The sequence below is a fragment of the Eptatretus burgeri genome, chromosome 7 (genome assembly GCF_056783735.1).
Source record: "Eptatretus burgeri isolate ZD-2024b chromosome 7, Ebu_testis_v1, whole genome shotgun sequence".
Classification (NCBI taxonomy): Eukaryota; Metazoa; Chordata; class Myxini; order Myxiniformes; family Myxinidae; genus Eptatretus; species Eptatretus burgeri.
In genome coordinates, this window is record NC_140967.1 from 37,812,493 (window position 1) to 37,830,998 (window position 18,506).

Below are 18,506 nucleotides of genomic sequence, written 5' to 3' on the forward strand. Positions count from 1 at the left end.
TTGCCCAGCACCGAGAGCAGCATCACTCCAAGGTAGTTGTTGCAGTCCTGGCGATCACCCTTCCCTTTCCAGAGAGAGACAACAAGGCCCCTCTTCCAGTAAGTTGGGATGATGCCTGTGTTCCAGGCAGAGCACAGAACTGCATGCAACGACACGAGTACAGCATTTCCACCAACCTTGAGAAGTTCATCATGGATGCCACAGATCCCTTGCGCGTAACCCCATTTCAACTGGTTCACCGCAGCCTGTGTTTCCACAAACGAAGGTGGATCACAGTTGATTGGAGGGTCAACAATAGGGATAGTAACACCCCTGACATACAACTCAACAGCTGGGGGATCAGCCTGGTACAGCCGCTTAAAGGAACTAAACCCAGTGGGCGTTCACTTTGGATTATTCTGTTAAGAGCGGACAAACCATCATCTCTCATTGCAGTACACTGAGAGACGGGCTTGGGGGAATGCAATGCGCAAATTCCCCTGTAAGCAAGACGGGAATCACTTGACCACAGGTGAAGCTCTACCTCCTCACAGGATCCGAGCACATCGGCCTCCTTGTCCACCTTCAGTGCATGTACAGCTTTCTGCCTCAACTCCCTGAACAGCTCAGCTCTGTCATTAAGCTTGGCTCTCTGACTCTGGTCAATGATATCCTGTGTCCCTTGAGAGACAAAATTCTCCTTTGCCCTACGGTGAGTTCCAAGACATCCATTAGCACCATCAAGGATGATGTGGTGCAGGAGGACGTCTGCAGACACAGTTGGGCACGAGATATGGATGCCCGTTGGCTCACAAGGAGCTACTCCGCCATTTGACAGGTTTTGTTTTTAATCCTGCTGGGTGTTCATATCATACACCCACCCTCCTCACCAGGAAACCTGGTGAGGGAGATGGTTTAGTCGCCGACAACCTGACTATGAAACGAAACAGGTTAGTACAGGTTTACATGGCACCTCAAGTCACAGATCTAATCTGGCCTGACCTGACAAATAGTAAAGGACAGGGTTAATTGTTCCGATATGGAAGGGGAAGGGCGATGTTCACGATCCGGGGAAGTACAGGGGCATAACGCCGTTCCTAAGTCATGTAATGACAGTTAGAGTGAGGATGTAATGACGGCTGGAGAGGATTATGGAAGGGAGGATAAGGAAGACGGTGAAGATGGAAATTGGAGAAGAGCAGCAGGGGTTTAGAAAGGGTAGGGAGACGATGGATGGGATGTTCATTCTGAGACATCTGGTGGAGAAGAGGTTGAAGGTGTGAGGTGAGATGCCATGAGGGGAGTAGAAGGAAGCCTTTGGGAAGCATGGGCTAAAGATGAGTTTGGAGACGACTGAGGTAATGTGGGTTGTGCAGCAGAGAAAATAAATAAATATCAGGTTATAGGAGAAGGATATCAGGCAGGGAAATAGGTTTCAGTATCTGGGAGAAACAGTGACCAGGGATGGAAAGGCAGATGTGCGGAGGAGGATTCAGGTGAGTGCAAATGCATGGAGAAGGGTCGAGGGAGTAATGGCAGATAGGATGATATTAAGAATATTGAAAGGGAAGGTTCTAATGTCATATGTAACACTGGCCTACCTTTACAGTCTGGAGACGGTGGCACTGACAGAGAGACAACAACAGAGGCTGCAGGTTTGCAAGAACAACTGGGTCATGAGGGTTGTGGGAGTGAAGACGGTGGATAGGAGGAGGATGGATGAACTGAGGGAGGAGATTGGTGTGCAGATTGGTGAAATGCCAGCTGAGATGGGATGGACACTTGGTGCAGATGGGGGAAGAGAGAATGGCAAAGAGAGCAGGTGGGTTGAGGGAGCAAGGTAGGAGGAAAAGAGGTAGATCACGGTTGAGATGGGAGGATTGTGTGAGAAGGGGTATCAGTATGGTAGGGGTGGTTGAATTGGCAGAGAGTTGGTTGAGGACAGAGAGGGGTGGAGGAGTATCGTTGTCAAGGCAGTGCAAAAGCATGGTGCCATTGGACCTCGAGGCATGTGGTCGGCCTTATAAAAGGAATTATAAAAGTCCTTTTATAAGGACTTATAAAAGGAAGAAGAGGAGAAGGGGAATAGCATCCCAAAAGTAAAAATATCTCAAACTTTACACTGTGCTGTATGAGTGTGTGTGATATACATTGAAAAAGCCAAAACATTATGACCACCGACAGGTGAAGTGAATAACATTGATTATCTTGTTACAATGGCACCTGTCAAGGGGTGGGATATATTAGGCAGCAAGTGAACAGTCAGTTCTTGAAGTTGATGTGTTGGATGCAGGAGAAATGGGCAGGAGTAAAGACCTGAGCAACTTTGACAAGGGCCAAATTGTTATGGCCAGACGACTGGGTCAGAGCATCTCTGAAAGGGCAAGGCGTGTGGGGTGCTCCCGGTCAGCAGTGGTGAGTACTTACCAACAGTGGTCCGAGGAGGGACAAACCACAAACCGGCGATGGGGTGTTGGGCACCCAAGGCGTATCAATGCGCGAGGGCAACTTACGAAGGCTATCCCATCTGGTCCGAACCGACAGAAGGTCTACTGGGGCACAAGCCACAGAAAATTTTAACGGTGGTCACGGGAGGAATGTGTCACAATCCACAGTGCATCACACCCTGCTGCGTATGGGGCTTCGTAGCCGCAGACCAATCAGAGTGCCCATGATGACCTCTGTTCACCATCGAAAGTGCCTACAATGGGCACGCGAGCATTGGAACTGGACCTTGGAGCAGTGGTCCGAGCAGTCGCCCGGTCCGATGAGTGCCGTTTTCTTTTGGATCACGTGGATGGTCGTGTACGTGTGCACAGTTTACCTGGGGGAAGTGATGGCACCGGGATGCACTGTGAGAAGACAACAAGCCGGTGGAGGGAGTGTGATGCTCTGGGCAATGTTCTGCTGGGAAACCCTGGGTCCAGCCATTCATGTGGACGTCAATTTGACACGTGTCACCGACCTAAACATCGTTGCAGACCAGGCACACCCCTTAATGGCAATGGTATTCCCAGATGGCAGTGGCCTCTTTCAGCAGGATAATGCGCCCTGTCACACTGCACACATTGTTCGGGAATGGTTTGAGGAACATGATGAAGTGTTCACGGTGTTGCCCTGGCCTCCAAATTCTCCAGATCTCAATCCGATTGAGCATCTGTGGGATGTGCTGGACCGACAAGTCTGATCCATGGCAGCTACACCACGCAACTTACAGGACTTGAAGGATCTGCTGCTTATGTTTTGGTGCCAGATACCACAGGACACCTTCAGGGGTCTTGTAGAGTTCATGCCTCGGCGGGTCCGCGCTGTTTTGGCGGCACATGGAGGACCAACAGCATATTAGGCAGGTGGTCATAATGTTTTGGCTCATCAGAGTATGTGTGTGTGTGTGTGTGTGTGTGTGTGTGTGTGTGTGTGTGTGTGTGTGTGTGTGTGTGTGTGTGTGTGTGTGTGTGTGTGTGTGTGTGTGTGTGTGTGTGTGTGTGTGTGTGTGTGTGTGTGTGTGTGTGTGTGTGTGTGTGTATATATATAATTTCCAAGCTTGTTCCTTCATCCTTTTCGTTTCGAGAATTGATAGATTAAAAAAAAAAAATTCACGAGGTGAAAAAGTAGTATCATCAAAAAAAACTCAATCGGATTTGGTCTGTAAATGGACATTTGGCCCATTGGTGAATGTGTCAGATTTATTGTGATTCATGAAATTATAAAACAAAATTAAAAAAAAATCATGTAGCAATATGCATTACCTGAACTCCACTGTAAAATAAATAATTTTTTTAAAACCTGACCCAAACATCATGTGCAAAACTGAACACGTGAATCTAAACTCAGTGTTAAAGCTCTAGCACCCACAAGCGGTCAAAATGGGGAATTTCAAAAGCTGAAGTGACTTCTCAGAACTATTTAATTTCAAGAAAGCGGAACGATACCAACCTTGAATTTATCAGAAGATGGATTCTCACCTCCACCCTTCCATCTATCTACTCTCGTATCTGTGGAATCAACTGATCCCTATTATATGCCTGTCGCTTGTCCCCTCCCCCTTTCCCGTCTGTGAAGATTGCTGCCCATCATCACCTCATCCTTTTGCTTTCTTGTCGCTGAACCTCTCGTTTGCGTTGTCGGTGTATTTTGTCTCCCTCTTCTCCTTTGATCCTCTGTCAGTCTGTAAAGCTCTTGCCCTTTGTCGTTTGGCTCTTGCATCAGAGAGGATCCAAGGGATTCCTGGTTCTGCTTCAAAGGTCCAATTTACTGTGCACTGTACTTGGGTGGGTCGACAGGTTATTATACAAAGCATGGTGTGCGAGGGAATAGGGGTGGATCAGAACATTATGGTATTTCTGACGTTTAAAAGGCCAATAAGTGATCCTTACACTTTCAATGACATCTTTTGTTTTCATGGGACTAAATCCTCAACACTTGCTACATTGTGGTTATTGTGGGTTTTTAAGCCTTTCCCCAAGAGAAATTACAGGCCTAGGGGTTCTAAAGGCATTTGTAGAGCAAGCATTCAGGATGTAAGTTAACTGTTAACACTGTTCGGAGTTGGGCGTGGAGGGTGAAGTCACGTGAGAAATGTTTTTTTTTTCAAGAACATGTTGACAAGATTCCTTAGCATGAATCAAAATTAATTGGCATTAGATGTGTTGTGCATGTTATCATACTCTATTTAATTTGAGAAGTGTGTTTGTGCGCTTGTTTGTTTGTTTGTTTGATGACAAAACACTTCTGAACCGCTGAACGAAATGAGTCGAAAACTGGTAGGGACACTTGGGAAGGTTTTAGGTGGTTAAAAAAAAAAATCATCGTCTCAGGGGTTCAGGGTGGGGAGAGGACCCCATTTCTCTCCATGTAAATATGTAACGTATATCACTGCCTCATGGAAGCCTCTATAAGAAGTCAAAGTAGATTATGCCAATTCCGGGGGAATTAACCAATCCGTCATATGGGACTTTCAAAATGATGTACGAATGCTAACGAGGCTTTTCACACATGTACTATGTGCATTTTCAGTGACTCACTTCTACAAGGCCGGGACACTTTTAACCTCTTGTTGCGAGGATGAAATCTTTAAGTCAAATGATCTTTTAAACAATTTTTTTTAGCATTTAAATAAAAGAGTAGCAATTTCAAAATGGTTATCCATTCTTGTTTTGTTCCTGGATGCAAATTGGACTCATGGAAATATGTATACAAAATACGAGAAATATCTGTGGATGAGAGGTGTCAAGTTGCTACCATTTTCTGTTTATACAAGCAGTTAACGCATGCACGCATGCGCGCACGCACGCACGCACTTCCCCTTTCACCAATAGATGCAAAAATCTAGTAATTAGTATAATTTATCTTCTGGTTCTGGCCCTGGAACCAAACAAAAACATATTTATAACGGCCATCATAGCTCCCACTCCCACACCCCCCCCCCAACATGATCATTTTAAAATTTGATTATAAACTTACCCTGTGCATTCACACGTCCCAGATATGACCTTCCCATTGCTGTTAAGCAGCACTCAAACCAGATACGGTGTCTCTCTCAGGGAAGTCAGCCTGGTGCATCTGGCTCCCATGTAAATATCGCTCCCACAAGCTTTGTCTCTTTTCATATCATGAAGATGTTCTTTGTTGAAGAGTTAGTAGCCATTACTTTGTTAATAATGATGCACAGCATCATCTTTCCAATTGCAGATGCCCATTAATAAATCACCAAGCCTGCCATGTTCACAGGAGGTACTCCCCACACGGTTCAAAGTCCACTCTGGGAGCGATGGGCGAGGGTCTGGGTAGAACATGCACATCCACCATTATTCGGACCTTGCAACGGTCCAGTGTTGAGTCTGCAGTATGGGAAGCTTAAAGATCTCAGCCCTTTGGACGAGCTGAGAAAGTTCTCCAACTCTTTTGTTGTGTGGAGGCACATCCCTCTCTCTCAGGTATTTTTACAAATACTTTCAGTTTATTCTAGAAGTTTTGTGAGCCATTTTAGGAAACAATCTTTATCTCGCACGCACAATATACGTTAACATGCCCTGAAGACCACTGTTGCGAGGGGTTTCTGTGCATGACACCAGGCATTCTGGGGCAGATTATGTCATTTCAAAAGTCCCATATTCTGGGGGAATGAACCCTGTCCATAATTCTTGGGGATTCAAGGCATCCATAATTCTGGGGGATTCAAGGCATCCATAATTCTGGTGGAATCAAAGCGTCCGTAATTCTGCGGGAATCAACGCGTCCGTAATTCTGGGGGAATCAACACGTCCGTAATTCTGGGGGAAATCAACGTGTCGGTAATTCTGGGGGAATCAACCTGTCCGTAATTCTGGGGAATTATCCCGTCGGTAATTCTGGGGGATTATCCCGTCGGTAATTCTGGGGGATTATCCCGTCGGTAATTCTGGGAGAATCAACGTGTCGGTATTTCTGGGAGAATCAACGTGTCCGTAATTCTGGGAGAATCAACGTGTCCGTAATTCTGGGAGAATCAACGTGTCGGTAATTCTGGGGCAATCAACGTGTCGGTAATTCTGGGGATTTATCCCGTCGGTAATTCTGGGGATTTATCCCATCGGCAATTCTGGGGGATTTATCCCGTCGGCAATTCTGGGGGATTTATCCCGTCGGCAATTCTGGGGGATTTATCCCGTCGGCAATTCTGGGGGATTTATCCCGTCGGCAATTCTGGGGGATTTATCCCCTCGCCAATTCTGGGGGTTTTATCCCGTCGTCAATTCTGGGGATTTATCCCGTCGGCAATTCTGGGGGATTTATCCCGTCGGCAATTCTGGGGGATTTATCCCGTCGGCAATTCTGGGGGATTTATCCCGTCGGCAATTCTGGGGGATTTATCCCGTCGGCAATTCTGGGGGATTTATCCCGTCGGCAATTCTGGGGGATTTATCCCGTCGGCAATTCTGGGGGATTTATCCCGTCGGCAATTCTGGGGGATTTATCCCGTCGGCAATTCTGGGGGATTTATCCCGTCGGCAATTCTGGGGATTTATCCCGGCGGGAATTCTGGGGGATTTATCCCGTCGGCAATTCTGGGGATTTATCCCGTCGGCAATTCTGGGGGATTTATCCCGTCGGCAATTCTGGGGATTTATCCCGTCGGCAATTCTGGGGGATTTATCCCGTCGGCAATTCTGGGGGATTTATCCCGTCGGCAATTCTGGGGGATTTATCCCGTCGGCAATTCTGGGGGATTTATCCCGTCGGCAATTCTGGGGGATTTATCCCGTCGGCAATTCTGGGGGATTTATCCCGTCGGCAATTCTGGGGGATTTATCCCGTCGGCAATTCTGGGGGATTTATCACGTCGGCAATTCTGGGGGATTTATCCCGTCCTGGGGGAATTATCTCATCCATAATTCTGGGGGATTTATCCGTTCGGTAATTCTGGGGGATTTATCCTGTTCGTAATTCTGGGGGATTTATCCCTTCGGTAATTCTGGGGGATTTATCCCTTCGGTAATTCTGGGGGATTTATCCCTTCAGTAATTCTGGGGGATTTATGCCTTCGGTAATTCTGGGGGATTTATGCCTTCGGTAATTCTGGGAGATTTATCCTGTTCGTAATTCTGGGGGATTTATCCCGTCCTGGGGGAATTATCCCATCCGTAATACCCATCTGTAAGAACAGTTTCTTCGCTCGGTTATGCAATTTACAGTTACAATAATCTGACAGGATAGCAAGAGGTAGCGCACTTCACTATCAACTGTCAAGACTGGGTTTGATTCCCGGCACGAGTAAAAGCTGTTGAACTAGTGTTTTGCTGTTAGGGTGTTGCATCACAAAGTGCACCGTTCCTCAGATGGGCATTAAGCAGGTGTTGGTGTTGTTGATTAGCCCCAGTCAGTTCTGCTTGAACATACCCGTGGCACGGAGATAGCCGATCGATATTCCAGGAGTGACCCAGAGATCCCTCAAATCTAAAATGTTGTTCTCTTGCCTCCGTGGTGCCAGGACAGTCTTCTTTAATGTGTTTCATTGTGTGTGGGGTGGCCTAGCAGATGTTGTAGGTGTCGACGAGTCCATGCTTGTGGTGTGGTATGTTTTGAAGGATGTCGTCGTGGTGTCATCTAAATGTGTCTAGAGGGCTGTGGGTAGTTGGACATGTAGTGACATGGGTGATTACGGTTGGCACTTGCAGATGCAAGGAACTGCACCACCTCTCATAGCCTTTATCCAATCCATCCAGCATGCACATGGTCTGCCTCTTCCTCTTCTTTCCTCAACCCTACCCAACAGGATCGATTTCTCCAGACTCCTTTTCTGCACGCATGATGTGTCCAAATTATGGCAGTTTCCGTTTTAGCATCAGTGCTTCTCATATACATGGTGGTCTAATTTATTGAAGCACTAAATTGTTTGTTCTTGCAGTCAATGGTACTTTTAACATTCGTCTCCAACAACATTTCAAAACTGTCAATCTTCTTCCTTCTTCACTGTCCACAACTCGCATACATACATTGCAACTGCATTCACCATCCTCCTCTTGGTTTATGTTATACCATCTTTGTCTTTCCAGATCTTTGTCAATCCTGACATTGCTGTTCTCCCCAATGCTAACCATCTATTAATACTCCACATTCTCCATTCACTTCAACCTTAGAACCCAGGAAGATGAAGCTTTACATTATTTCCACATGATTGTCTCCCAATCTGAACACATCGATCTTCACAGTTGACAAGATTTTAAGATTTTTAGGTTTAAATAAAGATAAGCTATTTCACTTTCCTTCTTCACGATATGCAGCAGTTTCATCAAGTCCCCTTTACTTGCTGCTAACAGAGTGGTATCAACAGCATACCTTAGATTGTTGATACATCTTCCTCCAATCATGACTCCAGCCTCCATGTCATCCAAGTTTGATTTCCTCATGGAGTACTCACTGAACAGATTGAACAAGTGAAGGGAGAGACGTCACCCCTGTCTAACTCCTTTTCAAATTCCAAATCATCCTGCCTCTCTATACTCTGTTCTTACTGTAGCTTCTTGTTTAATGTACATGGTTCTTACCAGCCGCATCAGGTGCTCTGACATCCTGGTTTCTCTGAGCATAATCCACATCAATTGATGATCAACACAATCAAAAGATTTGCTATGCTCTATAAAACAGAGTAGGGTATGTGGTAGTTTGAGCAATATGGGGAAATGAAAGGAAGGGAATGAAGAAGGATAAGGTGAAACGGAATAACGACGAATAAAAAACGATAGGGGAAGGAGGTTTGAAGAGAAATTAGTAAGTGGAGAGAGTTGATCGGTTTAAGGAACAAACCACGGTGGGATGAGGAATGAAAGTGGGGTGCGCAGAAGGACAAAAACGAAAAATTCTACCATTTTGCATAAGTAATATGTAGACAGCAACAACAAAAAAGAATAGTGATGGCATATGACAATTTTGAAGAAAAATAGCAAGTATTCCATGATCTGTCCAACTCCAAATCCAAGATAGAAAAAAACAAAATATATGTTTGTGGAACTTTGACAACATGATTTACCTTACGATCATTACTAATGAGTGAATGAAATCAACAGAAGGTTTATTTCCAACCAATTATCATCAGTAATACCCCACACTCATTACCCTGCCCGACAACTACCATCTCGAGAACTGCTTTCCTTTTCCATGCCCTTTCATTCAACAACGCATAAAGTGGTTTGCTGTTACTTGGAAGCAACTACTGGAATCTAACCCGCACCGGAAAGAGGAATCCAACAAGCCCTTCCCCGATAAGCCAAGATGAGCTTCTCCGAGGCCTACAAGCCAACCATTTTCAAATAAACTTACCACGTTCAGCCTTCTCCACACAACCACACGACAGCAACCGGGTTAATGGACCCGTGCATTGAGCACGTCAGCCTACACCCATGCATCCTAAAGCCACCACCTTGAACACAACCTTAAACGCACATCCACCAGCTCAAACTGCTCAGTGATGAGAAAACTTCGCAATTCAAAGTAGAGTTTGACGAAAACTAAAGCTTTGGAGGGTTTGCAGTCCCTTTTCCTCCAGACCCACAATCCCATGTGGTGCCTTCACAACAACTCCAACATTATTGTATAAAGAAACAAGGTCACGCGCTACTGAGCATATCTCGGGCGCACAACATCACACATAAACAAGTGGAACCTGCAGAATGAAGAATTTGTAAAGTGTGCTTTCTTCGTGTGTGGGGTCAAGTTAAAAAAAAAAAAACTATTTAAAGGAAACCCCTTAAAAACCCAAACGGTCCTCAGGGTAAACACTAGGGACATGTTTCCGGAGCTTTGTGCACTCGGAGACCCATATATAAACACAGAATTCCTCTGTGTTTAAACATAGTTCAGTTTAGTCTAACAGGGGAAGAGTACGTGCACATCATACATGTTATACCAAGGTGAGATAAAGTACGAATAGCAACGCCACGAAATATAAACAAGCACCCATGGTCAAAACTGCGCACTCACGTTGTGTGCATCGCCGTGAGCCCGGAGTGCGTTCCCAACCGGGACAGCACCTCCCACCGCACTCGTTCACTCTGCGGGTGGGGTGTAGTATTATAAACGTCCATACGTGTACAATATCATCACGGGAGACAAAACAAGTAGCAAAGCTGCGAAACCATGCAATGATTACAAACTGGAATTACTGGGCAGTATCATGGGCACTGGACAAGGGCATGGCTTCACACATGGAGCGAAGACCCCACATGCAGACTACAGAGACAGCGTGAACTTGGGAACACTTTAACAGCATGATCTACATGCTCACACCTCATTACGAGCTATACCGATTAAGTGTAGGTCAGGATCCAGTCTGAATATATATATATATATATATATATATATATATATATATATATATATATATATATATATATATATATATATATATATATATATATATATATATCAAATAAATAAATATATTTTACAATCCCTTAAGTTGAGACTTTTTGTTTGGAATCCACGGTTTTCAGAGGAGAGAGAGAGGGTGTGGGGATTTCCAGCACGGGGATGTGATTGCCATGATATATCTTTGTACTTGCACCATATTGGGTGAATCTAATGAACGGGGAACCCGCGTACCGCGTCAAGTGCGCCACGTTCCGCCCTGCAGGCCCCGATGTTCCCATCCGCCGGCTCCTCTGTGACGCCTCCGAGGCACGCTGCGGCGCTTGCCGATGCAGGTACGGGCGGAATGCGCTCCTCGATCCCAAGAGCCGCCGCTCATGCTGTGCGGATGTCGTGACCCCCTGCCGGTTGGACCGCAGCATATATGCGTAGTGTCGGTAAGTGGTCCGCTGGGGGATGGCGATCGCTGCGAGACACAGCAGCAGTGTGGCGTGCAGGGAGCCTGCCCTCGCCATAACCCGGTGAGACAAGCTTTCCACACCCGACTCAGGACTTCGAGGTCAAGGCTTCGACCCAACCTCACCCCAGACACGGGTGGATCAATCTGAGCTTATTGTGAGAGCCTCCAGGTCCTGCCCGATCCACGGCGTCCTGTGCAGGTGTGAGCTGGCGAGCACGCGGCCTCGGTGTCCTGCCTGCTGTGCCGTTGCCGTAGCCAAGGCGGTCTGCGCACCTCATGGGGGCGGTGCCAGCACGAGAACCCCCCCCCCAAGCCCCCACAACCTCCAAACTCCAGCACACACCGGGGAAGCCCTCATCTGCAAAAGGAACCACCCTTACTCAAAGAATCCTCACACCCCAGACTGCCTGTTAAATATCGCGGCAACTTTCAAAGGACTTTTGTGAAACTTCGTCACCGTTTAAAAAAAAGAAAAAAAAAGTTTGTGAATTCGACTTTGAAATAAGTTCCGCGAGACAAACTACAATTCTGGCTGACCAAAGCACAATGCACAAATGGAAAGTAATACTTAATAGAAGGAGCAAAAAAAATTCTCGAGAGTGAGACGGGGAGACAGCTCAGCAGAATGCCGGAATAACCGCACTTGTCCGCCGGGAATTTGGCAGATCCCTTCGTGCCTTCCACGATGCTATTTACACAAATAAAGTTCTTTTTTATTTTTTTTTATTTCACCCGTTTCTGTTATTTGATCTCGCACACACCCAACTCCCTGAACATTACAATTTTGCTCTAGATCCTGAAATTCGTGAAATGCTCATATAAAGTGTCGGGCAAATTTTCCCAGACAAACCACAGGGAGTCTAAGTTGTGTCTGTGGTTTTTATAGTATCCCTAGGTCCACATTATTCGTTTTGGGGCACTTTTGAGCAAAAACTTCCCTGGAAGCCGATGATGGTAATGAAAAAAAGCCGCGATGCATACTCGTGTCGATAAAAAACTGCACGGATTGTTAATCAATCCCGTTAATTTCAAAGTTGGTCGCATCTGTGGATACAGATGCAAGCAAATTGAAGCTGGAATGGAAAGAGGATATTCTTAGTCATTCCTTGTGGGACGTTTGGGGGTCCGACTCTTGGACAGTTCAGTCACACGTTTCATCCCCATCTCTGTTCCAACAAATTCTCATCAGTCGGAGAACTTCGATACAAAGATGCACAAATGGATGCTGTGCAGACGCACATGATTCAAGTCGGCGGCTCAAGCCTTGCGTCTACCGGGCCAGTTGTGTTTCAGGAGGTTCCCTCCGAAACACTCGAATGGCGCACAGGCTCGTTCACAAAATCAAGTACGAAGAGCAATGCCAGGAAATATAAACAAGCAGCATTCAATATATTTTGCAATTTATTTTCACTAGCATCGTCAACCACTATTAGCAAATAACAGAATAAAAAAAAACAAAAAGTTCAAAAAGAGAAGAGCAATACAATGCATTTATTTTTGTTTATAGTGTGTACAAAAACATCACCAACAAAAGGATGCAAAACAGCATCAAGATCGAATCTGGTGACAAACTTATTGCTCCAATGCACAATATACACCTCCCTCCCTCCCCCACCCCACACTTGGGGAAGTGGTTACACCGATCGATTAAGGCAAAAAAAAAAAAAATTGCTGCTCGACAATCTACAGTTCTTCCAAGTCATTACGGTGTGCAATTCTCGAGTTCAGTCACCTCCGTGAGCAAAGAATCCATGGTTTCCATCACCTCGGCCAGATCTTCTCTTACGACTCCCGTAACCATGTCTACATGTTCCTGCTGGAATAATCACCACCAAACACTGTGATCAGCCACTCAGACGCGTCCCTTGGAGGTTAAGCAATTATTTAAAGAAACTGTAAACATGCCACACATCCAATGTCAAAGTCAAGAAGATCCTTTCAATTAAATTATTATTTTTTATTTAGTGATTGGCACAGCAATTTGTGCACTCTGCGCTGTCCAAAAGGGGTTGACAAATTGTGGCCAAATTTGAATATTCACCAAATGAAGAAAACATTGCACAAATTTCTATTACATGGTTAGTGTCCAAAAAAAAAAAACCCCCAAAAACATCAATGAATCAATGTTTGTTTCATATTTCATTGATGGAAGCATACTTCACAACAATTTCAAGATACGCACCAACCAGATAGTCACTAAGGTAGAGCAGACATGGAAAAATAATGAGCTGAAATTTTGGAATGCACTGGCAAACGTGAAGATCAAGAAATTCATCATGGTGATCAAAAGGAAAAACATCTGACAAAGATAGTCCTCAATGTTGGTGTTGACAGCAACTTATGTAAGCCACCTCGTGATAATGGGCAAGAGATCATCGCACTGAAAAGTGTCACAATTGGTTGAGTGCAAACGGCTGCCAGGCTGAACAGTTTACATTTTGCATCCCACTGATAAGCCAGATCTGCATCTGTATCTGAACCAAAATCGAATTGGTTTGTTCTCGTCACCGACCCAACTCATCCATCCAGTTTTATCATAACCCGTCCACAAAATTTTGAAATATCATAATATATACATATATATGTAGTTTTTGTCCCTACCTCTCGATGATGAGAATCATTAAAAACTAGAATGGCACTTGTTCGATTGCATACCTCCACCAGGTTGAACAGTTTACATTTTGGATCAGACTGATACGCTGGATGTACTGACATGACCCAAAATCTAATTGGCTTGTTCTCGTCATCGAACAAACTCATTCACTTACTTTTGTCATAATCTGTCCACAACTTTTTGATATATGGTGCTACGTATCGTTTTTGGGCCCATCTATCAATGGTGAAGAATTACTGAGGAAATTAAAAAAAAAAATCTCGTATCCAGATCTGGATTCGGATCTTCAAGAAAATCGAATAATTTCATCCTTGTCACACACCCAACCTGCTCACCAAGTTTCGTCCAAATACGTTCATGACTTTTTGAGTTATCGTGCTCATCATAAAAACTGTACCGGGAAATATTGCGACAAACAAATTACAATCGGAGGCTATCTGGGATTCAGTGCCCATCGTGAAAAGATCCCTCGGAACAGAAATTGGACAACAACAAAACTTCACAACTTGGATCATGAAATGTGATCCTCTCCGGAAATGGAAGTGGATACTTCCGAGTCCCAGGAGGACTCTGTTCCACCTTCTGAAACCCGTGCGTGGGGGTTACAACCAATGAAAGAAGTCCTGAGCTGTGAGCTATCAACCACAACATTCCCCTTGGCATGTTCAGATGGCAGTCTCAGGAAAACCAACAAAAGTGCACTTTATTATGAGCTGGGGAAGAAAGTGGATATTCAGCCAAAACTTCCACAGATAGTACCAAGTGATACAACTGTCTACTGCCCAGATCTTTGGTACCATTATATTGCTGCATATGTTAGTCTGGTGATACAGTAACTTTCGGTGATTATGACATTCAAATACAACAATCTCTTGCTGCATCTCTTGGCAGAATTAGATGACGGTGAGTTGAAGTAGTATTTGACAAGTGTCAATCAAAACCAAAGAGGGAATGAAACTAGGAACCTCTGCAACCTTAGGGCAGGGGTCAAAATCCATTGCCGGTATGGAAAATAAAGTGAATCGGCATGCCCTCTTGATGGACACCTTGTGCCAAATGGGCAAAAACAACCTTCCTAAAAGTCCACAATTAGTTAATTGATCAACAACAACAAAATAGAATTGATGGTGGTTTAAAAAAAAAATTCTCAGAAGACATCCTAGTGATCACAGGACCTGAAATCATATTGTGAGGAAGCAAACACCAGACTAATGTTGTATGCAAAACATGCATCTCATGATCACAAGAGGTTTTCAATTCAATCACCTGACACAGAGATTGCAAATACTTTCTGCATCACTCATTTCAGTGTCCTCAACTCCCAGGAGCTATGGTTCCACACAAGAGTCCACGCAAAGTTAGGTACATAGTACCTATAAAGAGTCTGACTGGGGAACTAGGACCACAGCTGTGCAAGGTAGGATTTCATGTACTCGTAGGCTGTGACTAAATGTTCTTTGCATGTTGCTGAGCTGATTGTGCATGTCATACAGATCTGGCAAATCATGCACAGAGACCTGTGCTGGAATGGTTGATGAAAGCTGCCAGAATCTAAGGACATTCATTGATAACTCTAATCATGATGTAAACATTAAATAAAAACAGTCAGCTGATGACCTACTCCTTGTGCCTTACCCGACACTTTTGAAATGCAAGACCGAGCTTCTATTGATTACAAGTGACAAATAAACAACTTGAGATGAGATACATCATGTTGTACCCTGTCTCTGTGGTCAAGTCATCCAACAGTATAAACAACAAAAGTCAATATAAGACCATATATCTCCATGTAAGGGGCTGCTTCTTCTTTTTCTTCTTTCATGTGGCGAGTCTCAGAATTGTTGGTCTATGATGAGAAGCCAATGTAAGAGGTAAACAAAAAGAACTCTCAGAAAATGAGGCATTTTGTGACCTTTTAAACTTGAATGACATTATGAAACAGTAAATGACCCAAAAATATACATATTCCAACAGAGTATTTTAATAGCATTTTGATGATGCCTCGTTGAAAATTGGTGGTCTGTGGAATGTTTGCATCTGTCATGCGAGATCTCTTCGCTTACATAACAGTCTGTATTTAGACAGTGATACCACAAGTTGAGACCACATACAACTGGCCAATATTCCAAATCCCATGCCTGGTATTAGCTTAATGGCTAAGTTGGCTGGCTTAGAAACTGAGGGTCCTGAGTTTGAGCCCCCGCTGGCCTTTGAATTAACATCAGGTAGGGTTGACTCGGCCTGTCATCCTTCCGAGGTCGGCAAAATGATTACCAGTGTGCTGGTAATAAAGGGCATTGCATCATTGGCGCAGCCATGCTCCCAGAAAATGATGCAACCAGCAGCCGCATGCTGCATACGAAACAACTATTCCAAATGGTCAAACCTATAATGATATCAGAGCAAACTTTAGTTGTTGGGTGTGATGATTTAATTTATTATGAAACCTTAAGAAAATTAGCTCCTGGAGTGCGACAAAATTGGTTCAGTTCGACTTAAAATTCACATCAATGCGGCTTAAAAATGAATGGCAATACATTGAGATATTTTAATTTGCATAGCTAAGACACCCTGACAATAGATATTTAATTTCTGGAATGGTGAGGCCAAAGCCTGTTTGGTGTTTCATTTATCGGCTGGTTCGTGTTTCAATACACATGCGTACACCATACAAAACGGTCGTTAAGGTTATAGGAGTACAGGTGGTTCAATCATAAATTGGAATTGCTGTTACCATAAACGAGCAGAAATTGAAACATCTTTTGAATGAGTGGGATAACACAAAAACAGAAGAGCTGTCATTGCTCAGGAACACGGAAAGCCATAATCACATTTATTTAGACCGAATCAGATGAAGCCATGCATGCTGTTGAAGATCTGAAACGGTAGAGCACGTACCTTCGCCTTTGCCATTAGGCCTTTCAGTGAAAGCCGAGCAGAGGACAGCAAGTGCGAGGCCTCCTTTCGATCCGATTTGGTTTTCGAACATGCAATGTAAACTGGTGAGGAAAGTGCATGGGAAACAAACGAATGTATTTTAAAATAAGGAAAGACGAACTTTGAACAACATGTATTTTATAGTTTGGTACATAATAAATGACACAATGAACTTAATTTTTTCAGGCAAACCTTGCCTTACATGTGGGGAAATAAGTGACCATTAATAATTTTCATGCACAAAAAGGGTGACAGTGAATTGAGGTGAGGAAGGGAAGGGGGAAGAGAGGGAATAAAAAGAAAAGGGGGTTGGGAAGAGAAAGAAGTGAGCAGACATGCCAGTGGGGATCGAAGGGAACTCGTTTTTGAAAAGTGCAATATATTTTGATTACGCTCAAAAAAACACTGGTAACTAGAAGGGCACTCGGTAGAACGCATACCTCCTCCACGTAATGCCTGATCCCCGATAACATCGGGCACAATAAATTTTTGAAATATCATGCGATACAGTACTACATCATTTTGGCACCATCTCTCAATGGGCAAGAATCACTTTAAAAATCAAATAATTATCGTAACCAGATCCGCTTCACTAAAATAGAATCAATTCTTCCTTGTCACACACCCAACGTGTCCACCAAGTTTCGCCCGAATCCGTCCACAACTTTTTGAGATATCGTGCTATATACCATTTTTGGCCCAATCAGTAGATGATAATTGTTGCTTCTGGAAGGACCATTCAAATGAATGGGGAAAAGGGAAAAACTATCTGACCCAAGCCCCAAAAGCTCAAAATGAGAGACTCACTTCCTCCCCACTGATTCCCTTCCCTCCCATACAAGCAAATGAAAAAAATGAGACTTCCTGATTAAAGTCCTTCTTCCCTCAACATAATCAGTCCTTTCATTATACTCAAAGAGCGAAGCAACGAATATTTGCCTCTGTCCTACTTTAGGGAATAACTTAATTTTCTTATAACATTCATTTCCATCGAGTTTTTCACAAAGAATAACTTGGAACTTGGTTCTTGGTTTAAGTATCTTTATTGAACAAAGATGAAATCATAAACTTCTCTTAATGTTCTTGTTTGACCACCCCCTGAGCCACATATAATTTTGAGATTGCAGTAAATTGTTTTTTTCCATTGTTCAATTGATAACCATCAAAGTTTTCAGTCCATTCAAGGATATATATATATATATATATATATATATATATATATATATATATATATATATATATATATGTATATATATATATATATGTGTATATATATATATATATATATATATATATATATGTGTATATATATATATATATATTGTGACGTCCACGGGACTTGAACAGTCCCGCCAACGTAGAATGAGCCGAAACGATGGAGGCGGTTTATTTATTTATAACCCAAACATGGCGGTTCTAATCGCTCTACCGCAAACGGGACGAGGAAGGTGGCACGAGTCACTTTTTACTGAGTTGATGATGTTTATTTGTTTTTATTATCACCAAAAATAACAAGACTCGGCAAGAAGAGGGATCCGGGGCGATTCGACGGGATGGTGTGGGATCGGGCGTGGGGAAAACACAGACAATTCCAATGAATATACAGTTCTCAATCCCTCTAAGGCGCCAAGCACACACACACACACACACACACACACACACACACACACA

The 18,506-nt window shown here is 43.9% G+C and overlaps 2 protein-coding genes across 3 annotated transcripts in view; both read right to left on the reverse strand.

The window, feature by feature from the left end:
* The window catches only part of LTBP1 (latent transforming growth factor beta binding protein 1), a 294,284-nt gene extending 282,740 nt beyond the window's left edge, over positions 1-11,544 (reverse strand). The window contains exons 1-2 of the mRNA XM_085890321.1: positions 11,059-11,544; positions 10,438-10,508 (exon numbers count right to left, since the gene is read on the reverse strand). Coding sequence (XP_085746447.1) covers positions 10,438-10,508; positions 11,059-11,339 — 352 coding nt within the window. The 5' untranslated portion in view covers positions 11,340-11,544. The remainder of the gene's footprint in view (positions 1-10,437; positions 10,509-11,058) is intronic.
* Positions 11,545-12,746: 1,202 nt separating this feature from the next.
* Positions 12,747-18,506, reverse strand: part of TTC27 (tetratricopeptide repeat domain 27) — a 134,244-nt gene continuing 128,484 nt past the window's right edge. Inside the window, exons 19-20 of one of the 2 annotated variants that reach the window (XM_085888074.1) lie at positions 16,797-16,897; positions 12,747-13,100 (exon numbers count right to left, since the gene is read on the reverse strand). In XM_085888074.1, the coding sequence (XP_085744200.1) occupies positions 12,987-13,100; positions 16,797-16,897 (215 nt within the window). In that variant the 3' untranslated portion in view covers positions 12,747-12,986. The remainder of the gene's footprint in view (positions 13,101-16,796; positions 16,898-18,506) is intronic. The other variant, XM_085888073.1, reaches the window with a different exon arrangement.